This window comes from Aspergillus ruber (assembly GCF_000600275.1).
Source record: "Aspergillus ruber CBS 135680 unplaced genomic scaffold scaffold00002, whole genome shotgun sequence".
Taxonomy (NCBI): domain Eukaryota; kingdom Fungi; phylum Ascomycota; class Eurotiomycetes; order Eurotiales; family Aspergillaceae; genus Aspergillus; species Aspergillus ruber.
The window spans coordinates 579,052-595,343 of NW_024467298.1; the positions used below are offsets into that span (position 1 = coordinate 579,052).

The 16,292-nt window shown below is 48.7% G+C and overlaps 5 protein-coding genes across 5 annotated transcripts; 4 read left to right on the forward strand and 1 right to left on the reverse strand.

The window, feature by feature from the left end:
* Positions 1-350: 350 nt before the first annotated feature.
* On the forward strand, positions 351-3,826 carry EURHEDRAFT_446483 (putative C6 transcription factor; the record flags this gene model as incomplete). Its single annotated transcript, XM_040783607.1, has 8 exons — positions 351-487; positions 567-616; positions 693-1,031; positions 1,116-1,207; positions 1,266-2,265; positions 2,336-2,436; positions 2,503-3,172; positions 3,237-3,826. 8 exons carry the CDS (start codon positions 351-353, stop codon positions 3,824-3,826), a joined length of 2,979 nt encoding a protein of 992 aa, XP_040642662.1.
* A 775-nt stretch (positions 3,827-4,601) lies between these two features.
* Positions 4,602-6,539, forward strand: EURHEDRAFT_374051 (uncharacterized protein; the record flags this gene model as incomplete). The annotated part of the gene is made up of 1 exon (XM_040778599.1): positions 4,602-6,539. One exon carries the CDS (start codon positions 4,602-4,604, stop codon positions 6,537-6,539), a length of 1,938 nt encoding a protein of 645 aa, XP_040642663.1.
* Positions 6,540-8,763: 2,224 nt separating this feature from the next.
* On the forward strand, positions 8,764-10,748 carry EURHEDRAFT_470348 (uncharacterized protein). Its single transcript, XM_040785302.1, has 2 exons — positions 8,764-9,091; positions 9,138-10,748. The coding sequence occupies exons 1-2, from the start codon at positions 8,821-8,823 to the stop codon at positions 10,670-10,672; spliced, it is 1,806 nt and encodes a 601-aa protein (XP_040642664.1). The 5' UTR covers positions 8,764-8,820; the 3' UTR covers positions 10,673-10,748.
* A 174-nt stretch (positions 10,749-10,922) lies between these two features.
* EURHEDRAFT_383166 (uncharacterized protein) lies at positions 10,923-12,440 on the forward strand (the record flags this gene model as incomplete). Its single annotated transcript, XM_040779562.1, has 3 exons — positions 10,923-11,331; positions 11,479-11,939; positions 11,988-12,440. The coding sequence occupies 3 exons, from the start codon at positions 10,923-10,925 to the stop codon at positions 12,438-12,440; spliced, it is 1,323 nt and encodes a 440-aa protein (XP_040642665.1).
* A 1,039-nt stretch (positions 12,441-13,479) lies between these two features.
* On the reverse strand, positions 13,480-15,471 carry EURHEDRAFT_374054 (uncharacterized protein; the record flags this gene model as incomplete). Its single annotated transcript, XM_040778600.1, has 2 exons — positions 13,480-14,929; positions 15,002-15,471. The coding sequence occupies 2 exons, from the start codon at positions 15,469-15,471 to the stop codon at positions 13,480-13,482; spliced, it is 1,920 nt and encodes a 639-aa protein (XP_040642666.1).
* Positions 15,472-16,292: the final 821 nt, after the last annotated feature.

The following is a 16,292-nucleotide window of genomic DNA, read 5'->3' on the forward strand; positions in this document are numbered from 1 at the left end:
GCTTCGGATCTCATCGCTATATCATCATCCATTTTCTTACTCCGTACATCGTCCTCCTCCTATCTACCACCAATTCTTACAGTGTCGCTATCATTGTTCTTGTAAGCGCCCGTGATTTGTCCATGGATATTTCTTCTGTGTGGTGTTCCCGATCACAAAACGTCCCGTATCACTCAACACCAAAGCTCCTAGACCACGGCCACGACCACTGCAGTCCTACCATCCTCTACTACTGTCGCCGTCGCTCACAACAACCAGATTATTTGCTTCAGAGCTCAATCAACTGTCTTCCTTAAGCTGCAAGTTCGAATGCCCAATGTTCTGCGATCACGGATGATTGTTTGCTCGCAATGAGCCAACCGTCTTCCATGAAGAACGGCTGTGACGGCGTTGCTGCTTACCCTGTTCCGGTGCCTCCGCCTAGACAGATCCGTTTCGTCTCGACGGATGGTCAACCGCAGACGAAACGGCGTCGAGTTAACGCAGCGTGCGTCTCCCAATTCGTTGTCGTCTTAGATGTCACGGTTCGGTTTGCGGCTTGCTAACTCAGAGTCATACTTGCACAGATGCCGCACATGTCGCAGGCGCAAGATACGTTGCTCGGGCGAACAGCCAGGTGAGTTGTCGGGTCTTTTATATCGCTTTTTGGTCTACCTTTGGGGTATGCTGACTGGGCTGAACTCCGCTTCTAGTTTGCAAGACATGTACCGACTACAATCATACTTGCCTGGGATACAGTGAACCTCCTTCTCATGTTCGGTCGCAATCCGATAGTGCACCGCGACGCCCTGACCTGTCTTCACTACATTCCTCCACTGAGGCGATTAAACCTGGAAATGCTCGAGCAGTGGAGAGTCAGTCTCCAGATCCTCCTGGGCAACAGAATGGACTACCGCGTAAACGCAGAGCGTCCGAGACACACAAACCCACAACAGGCCCCAAGAATGCCTTCCTATTCAAGAATATCTCCTCCCGTACTGCCAAGAATCTTGGACAGCAACAACATGCAGCAGAAGATAGTCCCGGAAGCAGTACGTTGAGCGATTGGCCTATCCCGTTTATTCCCTAGGCTCATGGTGGTATAAATACTGACATGTTTGCTTCGCTGCATGCAGGCCGCAGCTCCATAAGCGCTAATCTTCGTGCTCAAGTACCATATTTCAGGTATTTCGGCCCAACTGCCATTGTCCCAGGCTTCAAGCAAATGGTTCGCTCATTCATATTTGATAAATATTTTCCAGCTGATTCTCTAACACCACATATAGCTTGTTGAAATTCGAGGTTCCCGGAAGAGCAACACATCATCAGACTCATCATCATTCCCTTCCCGAAGTCCAAAGCCCGCTGGCACTAGACCGAATACTATGAGCGCCATATCCGATAGCAGCCGGGACGACAATAAGTTACCCTTTTACGACACCAACGATAGCTTACCTGTTAGCAATCTTGTGACCCATCTGTGCGAATTGTTCTTCGAGCACCTTGGATGCAACTTTCCCTTTTTGCAACGAGACAGATTCCTTCGGGACCTCAAGGACAAAAAGGTTAATACGATGCTCGTTAATGTGGTCTGTGCACTGTCAGCACGATTCTCCCCACATCCGTTATTGGGCCCTCCACAGTCGCTCACAGTCGATGGCTATGAGGAGCCACATGACTGGAAAATGTCTGATCGTGGTCATCCGTTTGCCTGCAGGGCCAGGGGTGCTTTGGTCGACTCTCTGTCATGCCCAACTCTCTCGGTGGCCCAGGCGTGTCTGCTACTGGCCTACGAGGAATTTGGTTCAAACCGAGACAGTGGTCTATGGATGTATCTGGGAATCTCAATCCGGATGGCCCAAGATCTGGGCATACAGAAAAGGTATGGCCCACACGGACCAACTGATGAGTCCATTAGCGAAGAGCCGGACGACGATCACTGCGAAAACTCTGAACTGTCCAACAGCCCTGATGAAAGCGTACAAAATATCGAAGATTCTAGACGAGAGCGTGAAGACACTTTTTGGTGTATCTATTTCCTTGATCGGGTGATTTCATCAGGCACAGGCAGGCCAGTGACGTTGGTCGACGAAGATATACAAGTGTGCTTTCCTGCACAATCAGAATCGGTGGTTTCGAATGGTTGGCCAGCTCCGTTCCCGCCACTTATTCGAATTATACATCTTTACGGAAGGGCCACCGATATCATTAATGGAATCCAGGACGTCAACGATGTCACGGATGAGACGGTGAAGCGGCTGGCCGGTCTAGAATCAGACTTGACAGGTAAATCAAGCTGCCTCACAATGCTACAGGAATGTATTAAACTAATGAACGGTTTTTATCTTTTTTAAAGGCATTTATTCGGCATTATCCTCCAAGCTCTATTTCGATGCAGCCAATCTCCAGCAGTATGCGATGGCCAAAGAAGGAACGAGTTTCATACTTTTACATCTTGTAAGGAATCTCCGTTTACATGTGATTATAGCTTTACGTTGAGTCTCGACTAACATCACCTATCAGTGGTTTCATGCCTTGATCGTTCTACTCCATCAACCAACCCTATTGCATTCGTTTGGTGGCACTATCCAACAGCTTTATCCAAACAGCAGACCACTGGCAATGTCTTCCGCTAAGACTATCGCGGATATCGCCTCATTTTCAGAGTTGATGGATAGCAAAAGCTTTGTTGGAAATCCGTTTACGAGCCAGCCCATGTATATCGCGGCGTGCGCATTTCTGATGGAAAGTGCATATTATGCGTCACCAGACTCCAAAACCGGCATCTCTCCTCAACCGCTATTGGCTAACCAATCCAGCGGTTTTGTGATGCCCAATATGGGCTTGGCAAGCGGATCCGAGCAAAGGTCTATCGGCGCCACGCAGCACCATCTTCTTGCTAAGTCCGCCAAGGACAACTATCAGAAGTGCTACAAAGCCTTGAAGGCGCTCGAAATGTATTGGGATGGTACCAAGTATATTCTGACTGTACTTGACCAGAAGGCCAAGGGAATCGTCGACCCTCTGTTGTACACGGCGGAAGAGGTGGGAGATGCTCCTGTGCAATCCTTGGCTACAAGAAAACGGCAACGACGGTCTCCATCGGGTGTCCCATTGAGACCGGACTCACAAGCTACACCTGATGTTGTTCCTTCAACTGAGGGGAGGATAGCAAGACTCGACCCCAGCCAAGGTGCGAATATTTCATTTCCGTCTTAAAATCCATGAATTTACCTTGCTAACACTCCGTTTTCTAGCGATTGGATGGGCCCTTACCAACGCTGCGGACCCTCACAATCCTAATTTGAGTGTCTTGTACCAGAATCCGGCAGCACATACGAATTCAGCACCGACGAGACCAACACACAATTCCCAATACAGCCATAGCTATCCCAACACTGGGCAGAGTTCGAATTCATATTCACAATCTATCGAGTCCCCCAGACACGTCCATACGACCCGAAGCCCGCCTATTCTTTCAATTCACGGCATTCCTGCATCGGAAGCCAATCCTTATCTTGGTTTGAACGCGTCATATCCCTCATCTGGCCATTCTTCGTCGACATACAACCAGAGCTTACCTCCGTCTCAGCTTGGTACAGAGGCATCGGAGTTTCATTATCAGATCCCACCAGGTCCGAATGATCATCAACCTGGTGATTACTACCACCCGGGGTTCCATTCCAGCGCAAACGACGTCTTAATTGAAAGTCAAAACATTGACATGAACATGTTACATGACCCAGGAAATCTCCCGTTCCTCAATGGCGATGGTCTTGCATGGCTGGAGTACCTACCACCCGACGTTGCCAGTCTATTTGGAGAACATCCACACTACCCTTCTTAATTTGTCACGGCCTTTTAGTCCTCCCCGCTCCTCATATTTAGCGGAATATCTTGCGGAATTTTCACGAATTTACTAGCAATTGGTACTACCAAAGTATTTATAACTTAATGGAGGCGGAAGTATCTGGTGTTGGATATAGATGTCTTGTCTCACGAGGATTACGCAGCGTGCAGCGTGTATTGTTCTTTTTGTTTATCTTTCTGGGTTATGATTGTGATATCTTTTGGTTAGAGATGATGCTTCGGAGGGCAAAAAAGTAGTGCCTTTGTTTTAATGTTTTGTTGCTTTTTGCTACGACGTTTCTATGGGAATATGAAAGTCACCTCGGTATAAAAGCGCACTGGATTCATTCTAAAATTTCTGGATTTTGTGTATTCTTACCTTACAGGGGTCTATTGTCTCTGATTCCGATACAGGCCTACCCTACCTACAACCTGCAATATACTTTGAAAGGATGGTGTTAATATCGGAGATGCTAGGGCACGCCTAGATCGTTGCCCGGCACGACGGGCGGTGAAACAAAACACCATCAACAACCCCGATTAAGTGAGCACTCAACGAGGGGGATTGTTGATTAATTTGCGAAGCATCTCGAACGTTATGCAAATGATTTCTTTTCAATAATCTTGTGTCGTGTGGGAGGTATCTAACATTTTTCATCGCCTCTATTGTTCAACATCCGTTGATCGTAGTACATACTTGATCTACGGAAGCTTTCTCCGAGGAATCCACATTAAAAACGGTGTGGACAGCTGTATGGGACAGGGCTGAAGCAATGGAGGAGCCAGTTCGTGCCTTGGAGTTTCCAGCTCAGCGAGCGTTGATGGCTTCAGGGGAGCAGCATGATTCCCCCGTGTGCTCTCCAAGCGGAGACGAATATCCATCTCCGTCCGCCACAACTCCAATTCTACCGGATTATGACAAGGTTGATTCATTAGAGGGAGATGAGCTGAGGAGTGTTCGTGACTATGAATACCATTCTTCGGCATCTTCAACGGGGCATTCGAGTGAGCGGGATTTGGAGGATGAGAAATTGCTGTGCGCGCCCTCCAGCACGTCGAGTCACTCGTCTGTATCTTCGATTCCTCCTTCTGCGCTTGTTCATTCGTCCAATGCTTTAAAATTGCCAAAGGCTACTGGAACGCGTCAACATGCCTACCGCCGCAGCGATACGTTTCGGAGACAACATTCGGTGTCCTCCATACAGATACATAGCGATGATGAGTCCGATGAATACGAGATGTCGTGGCGTGGGAAAAATCAGTGCCGTTCCAAATTCCCCATGTGTTCTCCGAGCTCGCCGCCAAAGAAACAGCTGCCGTACTATTCACGTAGGGGATCAGCCAGCAAGCAGAGATTCAAAAGGGAATATCCGCTTGTTCTCCTGCATTGTAACCTGCTTCCGCCTTCGCTTCCTGTCATCGGTTATACCGGAGCCCCCAACCAGAAGATCCTAAAGGAAGCCCTACCTATGAAGTACTACCGACGTTGGAAACTCCTAGAAGAAAAAGCCGGCTCAGGAGTCCTCCGTGAGCGGGGCGTCCTTATCTCCCACCCAGAAGACGCCTACGATCTTCTCGAGGAGCGACTACTCGAAAGCCTTGAACTCCAACAACCGCGTCTTCACCATGGCCACTTCCTAGAACAACATGAATACGACTCCGACAGAGACGATGGCGCAACAGATGACGAGCAGGGAAAAGTATGTCCAGACTGCGGTGTACGAGTCGTCACCTGCAATGATCAAAACCGGAAATGGGAGATCAAGGTGTTTGCGGCAAACGGGCTAATGAAGGCTGGTGCGTGGGCTGCGGCTTGGAAGGAGATGGAGAAGGTGGATGTGGAGGTTGGGTTGTGGCTTCCGAGGGACGTGAGAAGGGGGCTTCAGAAGCGGTTGATGGAGGATGAGAGCGAACATAAACTGCTTTTGGAGCCGAACGAACCGGTCGGTGAGGTGAACTGGGGGTCGCATTCTCCGTCAGCACAAGAAGAGGCGCCGGGCCCATTGACGGAGCACAGTTCTACTGCCAATGATTCTTCCCTTTCTCTTGCCTTATCACCAGGATCACACGGACAAGAGCAGGTCTCTTCGAAAATCAATCAAAAGTCAGCGGAGGATATCGACCTCCGAACATTGCTAATCAACTACATTCGCGTGCTGGCTAGTGATCGACGCAATATCACAATTGGAATTCTCAGTATTTTTGTTGTGTTCCTGGCCATCGGCAGTGTCCGGGTTCCAGCTTCAACTTCCTCTTCGGAACTCCAAGCGTTTCCAGAGGAGACGATTGCCTTTGTTCCAACGTCCATTGTGAGTATGACGCAGCACCAAGCTGCGAGTGCAGCTACGTCAAATGTTTTGGGTTCTGTTCCAACTTTTGTTGCAGACGAAGTGCAAATCTCTTCGGCAGAGAAAAAAGGTACTGCAAGTTCTCAGGTTTCATATTTTGAGATCCCCACTAGCTCTACTGAGCTTGCTCCTGCTTCTATGCCTACTATAGCCGAATTACAAGATCCGTCTGCAGATGCGGAAGAAGCAGACACCACTGTCCCAAGTACAAAGAGTTCGGAGGGTTTCAACCAGCCTGGCACTGGGACACAAGAAGCTTCCGCCAGCTTTTATCAGTCCAAAGAGCCTACGGTCGATTTGATGCAACAAAAATCCGGTGAAGCAAGTGACATGACTCGTACTGACCTAGAGCACCGACTCTGATCGCGAATTGCCGGGAAAGGAGGTAGATGTTCAAATTGAATCCCTTGAGTTGGCAAAAACCAGCGCATCTGAGAGTAATGTAGCAGAGGGTATTGGAGGGATTGTTTGAAGGTCACGATGTTTTGGGGCGTGTTTATTGACGATTGATATGACCGAACCACTGTTTTTGTTTGATTCTGGATGCTTTGTCTTGTTTTGTCTTTTCTTCCTCTTTTTCTCTCTATTTTAACTATGTGTGATACGATCAGCTATAGAATGACCTTACGAAGATATTTAATCAATGAAATCTACATGATAATGCCTTTACTGCTGTTATTTCGACCATAATAAAGGTTCGACCACTGATTATGTGATATACGAGTTGCTGATATGGCCGCCGAGACAAATAAAGGGATACATTCAAACTTTTCTTAAACACTTGGGAAGATTTCTCATTTACTTTCTTCGTGAAAAACCCGCCTTTGAAAACCATACCTATACAATATTCCAAAATCACATAATTTAACAATGACACATGGATTGGGTGTAAAATCAGATTCCAGAAGCCCAGTTTATCAAAATGGAAGATTATTCAGAAGATTCGTGAGCGTGAAACCCTTGCTACAAACTTGGAATCTAAGCACACGGTATCTTCGTATGCAGCAATGCCAACTATCCAAATCAAGAGGAGGCCGTGATTAAGATCCGCTTACAGTACATTGATTTGCCCCTTTTCCTCGGGGCAGACATTATAGCCATGCGCACTCTCTTCTAAAACACACGCCTTCTTTAGTGTCCCATGCCCTGGAACAGCATTCGCACCTCGTCGTGAAAGAGCACAGCAAACTAAGCTAGATATTTGACAACACACACTACAAGAGATCAGTGCTCTTGGCTCCCTAACAAAGGCAGGTTGCTCGTAAAGTCCTAGATCATTCGCCTGGAAATATGAAACCCTGGACAATGACCATGCCTGGGTCCCGGGAGGATATGTGTATTATATTCTGATGGAGAGAATGTGCCAGAGTTCAAGCCGCCAACTACGTGGGAGAAGTGGGTGGGTGAGGAAAACAAGCTCGTCTACTGCTTTTGTTTTAAAGAAGCATATTTGTGAGTGGCTTCTGCTTGGTCTTTCTTATGTTGTTTGTTAATGCTGACTTATCTTTTTTGGACAGAATGTCTGGCTTACGGCAGGGTGTATCATGACGGAGGCATTTGGAGTGTTATTTGGGATCGAGAGAAGCAAAATTGGCAAATATACTTCCTATGAACTACATGGAAGTCCTCGTCTACAAAGAAGCCTCTTTACAGCTATCTTGTGGACTGGGAGATAGCGCTTCCGACCACCCCCAAGGATGGCTGGCGTGACACCAAATATTTCTTCTGGGAACTGGCAGATCTAGCTACAGCAAATCTTTCATATAAGTGAACAGGTGAATTCAAAGATATCCTAACATTTATTATTGGAGTTTGCGTACGATATTGTTTTGGATACAGTCCCCACCCAGCGGCGGCAAACGAGAGACCAACACGACCAAACACGGCGACAGCTACGCATCTGCCATGTATACAGACACGTCAATTCGATATGACACATGCACTCGTATAGCATTGCTGCAGCTATTTTTGTTCTTCATGCCCGATCTCACTAGACCGGACAACAACACAGTGGCAGAGATAGTACTTTCGATCCTGAACATATTCCGAGACATTCAGAATCCAAGCTTCTCGAATCGAATATTGAGCTAAGCAGTGGAGCTTAAGATCCGCTAAGATTATATTCGGAGCCGCCCGATTGGGCTTAAGATCTTTAACTAGCCACGCATGGACGAACTATTGGCCCCGATGAACTTAAAGCATACTATGGAGCGCTATGGACTGCGCTGCGACCATCACCGCCCCTCCCCTTACACACCAACGCATAATATACACTATTGTTTTGGGAGTTGTTAGCGGCCAATTGTGTGGTGCTCGTATTCATGTCCTCGGAAATTTTTTGTTATGCAGGATTATCGAATCATGTATTCTAGCTTGCTGTTGAGAGACCTGACCAAAATACCGCATTGCTGGGCCCGAACCGTGATCTAAAGTGGATCGAGGTTTTGTTAGGGGCACATGCGTGATGTGATGAAGGGATACAAAGCACAGGGCAACTCAGCTGGGGCCAAGGGGGATTAATCCATTGGTCCGGTTTAAATTAATACTTGTAGGCGCTGCTCCCTGCGTTGGTCGCTTTTTTCTTTCCTTCGGAAACCCTAGGCAAGTGACAAGCGGAGGGTCGCGTTACAAAAGATAGGACACCATGAAGCAATACGGAAAGCTAGCTCTGCTGGCTGTTATCTGCCTTGCGCAATGGGTATCTGGTGAAAATGGCTTTAAGACGGACGATGCGAGATTGGTCCGGTTTGATTTGAATCTGACTTGGGAGGATTATAACGGTGCTGGGTTTACGAGAAAGGCGATCCTGAGCAATGGTCAATTACCGGCGCCGACATTGCGATTGCGACAGGGAGATGATGTCGAGTTTGTAGTTAAGAACCAGATGCCGTTCTCGACTACGGTTCATTTTCATGGTAAGTCTCCCGTTAGTTTATGCTGGTCCAAATCTAACGACTCCAGGTATCGAGCAGAAAGGCACGCCATGGTCCGATGGTGTACCAGGTCTTTCCCAGCTACCAATTGAACCCGGTGACCAATTCATCTACAAATGGAAGGCAACCCAGTACGGCAGCTACATCTACCATGCGCACCGAAGAGGTCAAATCGACGATGGCCTGTACGGAGCCATCCACATCCTGGCAGACCACTCAGTGGAGAGGCCATTTGGCAAAATCACAAAGGACCCGGTTGAGCTTTTGCAAATGCATGAAGCAGAGAAGAATTCGCAGCCAATCTTGTTTTCGGACTGGCGTCGCTTGACGTCTGAAGAGACATACCGCACTGAACAGATTACCGGACTGGATGGATTTTGTACCAACATTATCTTGATCAACGGCAAGGGCTCTCAATACTGTTTGCCCCGGGAACAGCTTAATGCGTTGACGTCGGCTGCGCAAAAGATGTTACTTAGGGATAACACTGTGACGGATACCGGATGCATGCCTCCAATTGGGATCCTTGAAGGCCACTTCTGGCGCAACACCAGTGCAATGCCTAAGAGCTTCTACTCTGGTTGCCAGCCAACTCAGGGCCCGACGGAAGTTATCAAGGTTAACCCAGCAGCACGTTGGGTGAGCTTCGATCTAATGACATCCGCTGGCGTCTCGACACCCACGGTCTCCATCGATGAGCACAGTATGTACGTCTACGCGATTGACGGCCGGTACATCGAGCCCATGAAAGTCAATGGAATCACGATCAGCAACGGCGGACGCTACTCTATTTTTGTCCGGCTTGACCAGCCAGCAGGCGACTATACGATCCGCGCCCCGAACACGGGAATCAACCAGATCATCAACGCGACAGCCACTCTGTCCTACGACACGTTACTCAAAACCCAGACAAATCCCTCCAGGCCCTGGGTCAATGAAGTCGGCAGCAACACAACCGCTTCCGCCATCCTCTTCGACGAAACAAAAGTCATCCCCTTCCCCATCCTCACACCCGCCCTCTCTGTCGATAACACCTACAAACTAACCGTCGACCACTTCAACGCCTCCTACCGCTGGACCCTCGGTAACACCTCCTTCTCCATGTCCTTTGAAGACGCAACCCCCCTCCTCTTCAACACAACCTCCATCCCCACAGACCTAACAATCACAACCCGCAACGGCTCCTGGGTCGACCTAATCATGGTTGTCAAGTCTCCCGTCCAACCACCCCACCCCATGCACAAACACTCCAACAAATTCTTCGTCATCGGCCAGGGTAACGGCGATTTTAACTACTCTTCCGTAGACGAGGCGATGCAGCATATCCCCGAGAGTTTCAATTTCAAGACTCCGCAGCTTAGGGATACATTTAATACGCCTGCGGTGGAGTCGGGGCCGACATGGTTGGCGATTAGATACCAGGTTGTTAATCCGGGGCCATTCCTTTTACATTGTCATTTGCAGGTGCATTTGAGTGGGGGGATGGCGATTGCGTTGTTGGATGGGGTTGATAAGTGGCCAGTTGTGCCAGAGGGGTATCGATTACCGGTTTTGGAGGATTAGATGTCGTTCATCGGTGTTTTGTAGAGGATACAATTGTACGAGTGTTTATGTATATCTATATAATGCTAATAATTTCACAATCTCTTTGATTTCTACTTGAGTTGAATTCGGTATATATGCTATGTAAAACTGCGCCTGTGGACCGAATGTCAAACCCAGCAGGAGGAAATTCATCGCTCTGTTTGCAGCCATCTTGGATCGACAGGGAATACAGCACGTCGGGCTTTTCCACCCCTCGTTACGCTGGAGTATGAGGGACAAAGAGAGACCGATAAGCAGCGAACGGGACCTTGAGGGCTATGAGCGATCTGCTGTTGAGAATCATATGCGGAACATAATCGCAGAGCTTTGCAAGATACCTACCGCTCGAGATGAATTCCGTTTGGGTGATGGAGTCCAGTTCGACAGCCATGCCAATGGCATTGATCTACAGACAAACCAACCATCAAGATCCGGATCTTCCAGGCCTGATCAGTATTGCATACACCGCATTGACGATGGTACTAGCGCACTTCTTACCACAGTCGAGTACAAGCCTCCACATAAGCTACCTGTTGAGAGCCTTCACAGAGGTCTTAAGTCCATAGACTTCTGGGAACAGATGGTCAAGGCTCACGGTGTCCTAATATCGAGGACGAGAAAGCTGAAAGGATCATTGGGTCGGTGATCGCTCAAGAGTACCATGTGATGATCCAGGAAGGACTCGAATATTCATATGTGACTAATGGACTCGCATTGATCCTTCTGCGGGTCCCCCTATGACGACCTAGGCACTCTGTATTACCATCTCTGCGAACCGAACTTAGAAGTGAACCCAGAAGATGATCAGAGTTTTCTGCAGCCAGCAACAGCTATCGCTCGGGTATTGTGTCTCTGTCTGATGAGTTTTCGCTCACGTCTTCGTAGCCAACAGTGGCGAAACGAAGCAGACGCGCAGCTCCCAATCTGGAAGTCTAGCTTTGGTAGCTTAGATGGCACTTGGTCTACAGTCTCCGAATTTGAATCGCCACAAAGTATCCCGAATTCAAAGCACACTTATCCTAGCCCCAAATCCACCACATCCGAGTTTCTGCCGCCGTCGTCATCCTCAGCGGAATCCCCTACCGCTGAGGGACGCCGAGCGCCAACCCGGTCTCGGCCTGGCTGCTCACCTTTCACCGCAACACACCATGATAAATTCTCAGATTCAGATTCGGATTTTCAAGCTTCAAGTCAACGAAAACGTGGTTTTAGCAAGGTTGGCTCTTCTCCGCCGGTTCAACGAGTGGTGCGCCAGGCGACTTCATCGCAGATTTCAGACAGCTGACATGGGCAGCATAACGCACGCTTTTGTACACAGCAGTGTCTACATGGCCTGCAGCAGGGTGATCTGCTCGATGATGCCTGCCCGAATGTGATGCTCCATAAACAGGGTGGAGACGGTAGGCGGCACGCCATTGATTTCACAACTTTGGTGCAACTGGTGAAGCGACAGCTGGGTGACAATATCGACCGGAACTGCACGCCAATGGGAGACTGTGAAGCACCAGGAGCACTGTTCAAGCTCACCTGTGCTGCATATGGGTACACTGTTGTTGGAAAAGGCACGACCTGCTGGTGGCCGGAGCTCTTGCGCGAAGCTGAGGTTTATCGTGTCCTGCAGCAGGCTCAGGGTTCTGCAGTTCCTGTTTTCCTGGGAGCAATTGACCTAAAGAAAACCTACTTCCTCCATGGGGCTGGAGCAATTCGGCATATGCCCTCAAGCAGCAGCGGAACGTGCTGGGGATAGGAGCGTTGGCATGGGCAGACAAAGTAAAACCAGGCACGAATGAGGTAAATGTGCGAATGAGCAGAGAAGGATTAACAACCACTGATTTGCCGATGAAATAGACCAATGTGATGAAATCGATTAGTTTGGTGTTTCTGTACAAATATTCCGCAGGATCTATGCACTAACATCAGAGTCATTCGCCTTGAGTTGATTGTCGTAATGACATTTTATCCGAGTTCTACATAAAGATTGCGGCAGTTAGCCTCGCCAGAACCACCCGGGGAGATATTAATGCCCAATCTTCTTTAAATATAGCAAATCGTCGACCAATCCAAACAAGGATAAGCCTGATATGCTTCCAACATTACAAGGACAGCATGAATGGATATAAGGCGATATCCTTTAGCGCTAAAGTCCACTGTATACCCAACAGCTTAGTATCCATCGCTAGCCCAGATCTAGCAATTTCATCTCGCCCGATGTGGCAGCGTGTGTGCGGTGCCCTTTGCTTTTTTGTTAAGGCCAACAATTCATTCCACTTACTTAGTAAAATTTGCCCTAGCTAATATTGCCAAACTCTAGCACCCGCAGAATCTGATTTGCCAGCGCGTATTTTCTTTCCCTTTAGGATAGTCTCCACGAGTCAGCCGGCCATTCTACAACACACGACACGAATATAACTAGCGTATGAATTGGATGACTCAACAAATGACGATCGCGCTGAAAGCCAAACCATCATCTTCCTCCGAACGGTGGTTTTCCCCAGAACGGAAGACACAACAATCCGAAGTCAGCAAGGCGCGCAGGAAATAAGACCGGGACAGTGATGAGCAGCGGCCGTTTCCAGTGCCACCATGATGTACAAACAGCAGCTTGACTAGATAGGCGCCTTCGTTCATTTTTCCTTCTCGGGACGATACGACGACCCAATGAATTGCCAGGTGTTGGTTGGAAAGGCCGAGGCCGCTTAAGCCATTCCATGTCCTCCAAGTCAACAACCACCAAACTGCGGGTCTGTTCATCCCACAGCATATTACGCCACTCTTTGTCTCTGTTTTTAACACCACACTTCTGGAGAGACTTCAGAGCTTTCTCTCGCTCTTTGTGGAAGAAATCCAAATTTTCGTCTTTGATTATCCGCTGAAGCCCAGTTCCAGACCAGCTCAGGATCATCATATGCGCCATTACCTGACTCGTGGTACCAGTATGCGATGCTTGGCTCAAAGTCGCCTAAACAGACCGGGATCTGATATCCTTGCAAGCTTCGGAGCTTGCGATAATTGTCAACTTCTGTTGTAAGGGCATGCTGATTCTCCTTCGTTGTAGCCTTGATGACTACGGTATACCCATGAGACAATAGAGTCGCTTTCATGAGATACCCCGTCCGACCACGGATGTGTAGCGGCTCAAAACCCTTATTTCGATTCTGGACAAGTTGATCGTGCAGCTTGCGCGTGAATTCCCGCGGGCCCATTGGATGCTTCTGGCCGCTGTGATGTTGCCAGTTAGGGCACTTTTTATCCAGAGGACCCCCATTGACCATACCGCGGATACAAGCCATGGTGCAGTATGGTCTCTGCATCCTTTGAGAAGGAGTTTGCTTTGTTCTTCGGTCGGGTTGTGCCCGTTTGCGTCCGCCAGTTGATAGTTGTTTACCTTTCCTGCAACTCGATCGACTGCGCGCGGCTGGTGCGGTGGATGGCGAAGGCATATCCTCATCACTATCACTGCTTTCACTTGGCGAGCCTGCCGGGGTAGATACGCCTGGATTACAGCGAGCATGGGAACGTGTATTGTGTTTCTTTGGATTCGGTTTCCAGTATGAAGGCTGATAATTCGAGGGCGGCGGCTCCTTGCGAATTGTTTCGGGAATATCGCGCAAGAGGTCCAAGTATTCGACTTTCCAGGTCGAGAGCTGTTCATGTGCGGTATTGTGCCACTCTTGGGACGGAGCTTCAGCGGCCAGCGCTTGGAGTGTGAACGCAAGCATCTGGCCCACAGCAGTCTGGTGAAGACAGCTCTCATCGCCTGCCTGCACGTCTTGATTTGGGATACACAAGTAGTATTGAACTATTGTGGGATCCTCTGGAATATGTAGAAAGACAAATGCCTCCCCTGTCCGAATACACCCGTTCTGTATCCCCAAGTCATGCATGTATGAGAATATCTGAGTGACAACAGCGGCAACAAGGCGGGTGGTATGAAACTCAAATGTGTCTCCTTCCTGATCAACAACATCGCGGGCCAGGTCCATCTCGTGCAAGCCCGCGACTAGTTCCGCGACCATAAGCTTGTGAAGGGCTTTAAACTCCACCGCATATACTGGTATCTGGCGCTCGTCAGCCACGACGTGAACACAGAACTGATCAGCACGGCGATTGCGCCGCCTTCGTGAGCGAGCCCTTGTCTGACTTTGACCCATTTGTTTCCCCTTCCCTTTTCTTCTACCTCTCCCGCGGTTGGTGTTTGTTGGTTGACGGGGTGCGTCGTCAAGATGCATCTCCAGACTGTCATCCAGTGAGGTTGAGTTCGTGCGGTCATAAAAGGCCACTCGGCCCTCAATACCAAACTCCCGTTACAAAGTTTCATCGCCTCGTAATGCCTCCACAATCTTTTCAACAAAGTTATCCACAGTGTCTCGCTCGAAATTTCGTAAAGTCGCTTCTGAGTAAATCGGTCGGTCTTGAACATTTGTTGCGACATAGTCTAGCTGGGTATCAGAAGGAAAGAGCGGACGTGAGGTGAAGCCGACTGCACGCTCAAATTTCTTCCAGATTTGCTCCTGGATTTGAGGGAAATCAAGCCATGGAATAATCCGCTTGGGAAAAAGTCGATTGACAGGGTCAGTCACATTGTCTTGGGTCGTCAGGGTCGCGTTCGTCTCGACTCGGATCGTCTGTGACAGAGATTCGTGGCAGCGATCGAGAAGGCGAAATAGAGAGTTGGGTTGCAATCGATGTTCTGCCTCTTCCTGGCGCTGTTCCGCCTCTTCCCTTGCCCGTCTCTCTTCCTCCAGTTGACGTCGTAAATCAGCAATATCGTCCCGCATAACTAGCGGTAAATCTGTCTTCAAAAAGCTAGTGGATGACCCGCTGTTAGGACACCATACATGACACAACGCATGACAGGAGTCGCGATGTGGCATCCGAGCACCAGTTTATGTTCGATTACTACTCCAGCTAGCGCGGATGCTTTATGCCTTAGGCCTCAAGTATTTCCTGCAGCTGTTGACATATGATTGGCGGGACCAACCCATCAGTGCTGCTCAAGACGCCTTGTAAATACGTCATGCAGAACGCGTTACCCTGAGTTTCATCTCGCCGAAAGTACGAATGTGACAACTTCCAACAGGACTACACTGATTTTGAAATCTCAATCTGCCCCCAGGCAGCGATGTTGCTTTTGTAAAGACAAAGATAAGCCTGATATGCTCCGACATTACAAGGACAGCATGAATGGATGTGAGACGGTAAACTATACTTTGATGCCAAAATCCACTACAGAACGGTCGTCCTACAGTCACTATGCCCAGTCAATGGCAGGATTAACCAAACATTACCCGTATTGCTCAAAGCGAGGTGTGAAATCAGCGGTATGGATATGGGTGAATGCAGAATATAGGAGGGAGTTTGGCAAGAGAAGAAGATGTGGGAGGAGATGAAGTCAGAAAAGGGAAGGCTTTTTTATATTGGGTCTGGGATCACGTGACCGATCCTTTGGGTTATCAACTTGATCCTTGTTCCTTCCTGCATTTCCATCGCAACCCGCTATCCAATGATTCTGCCTTGACTCCCCGCATAGTCACGTGAGGCTGATGTGGCTTGGTTTGTAACACTACCATCGGATGATATCCAACCGTTTATTACCGAA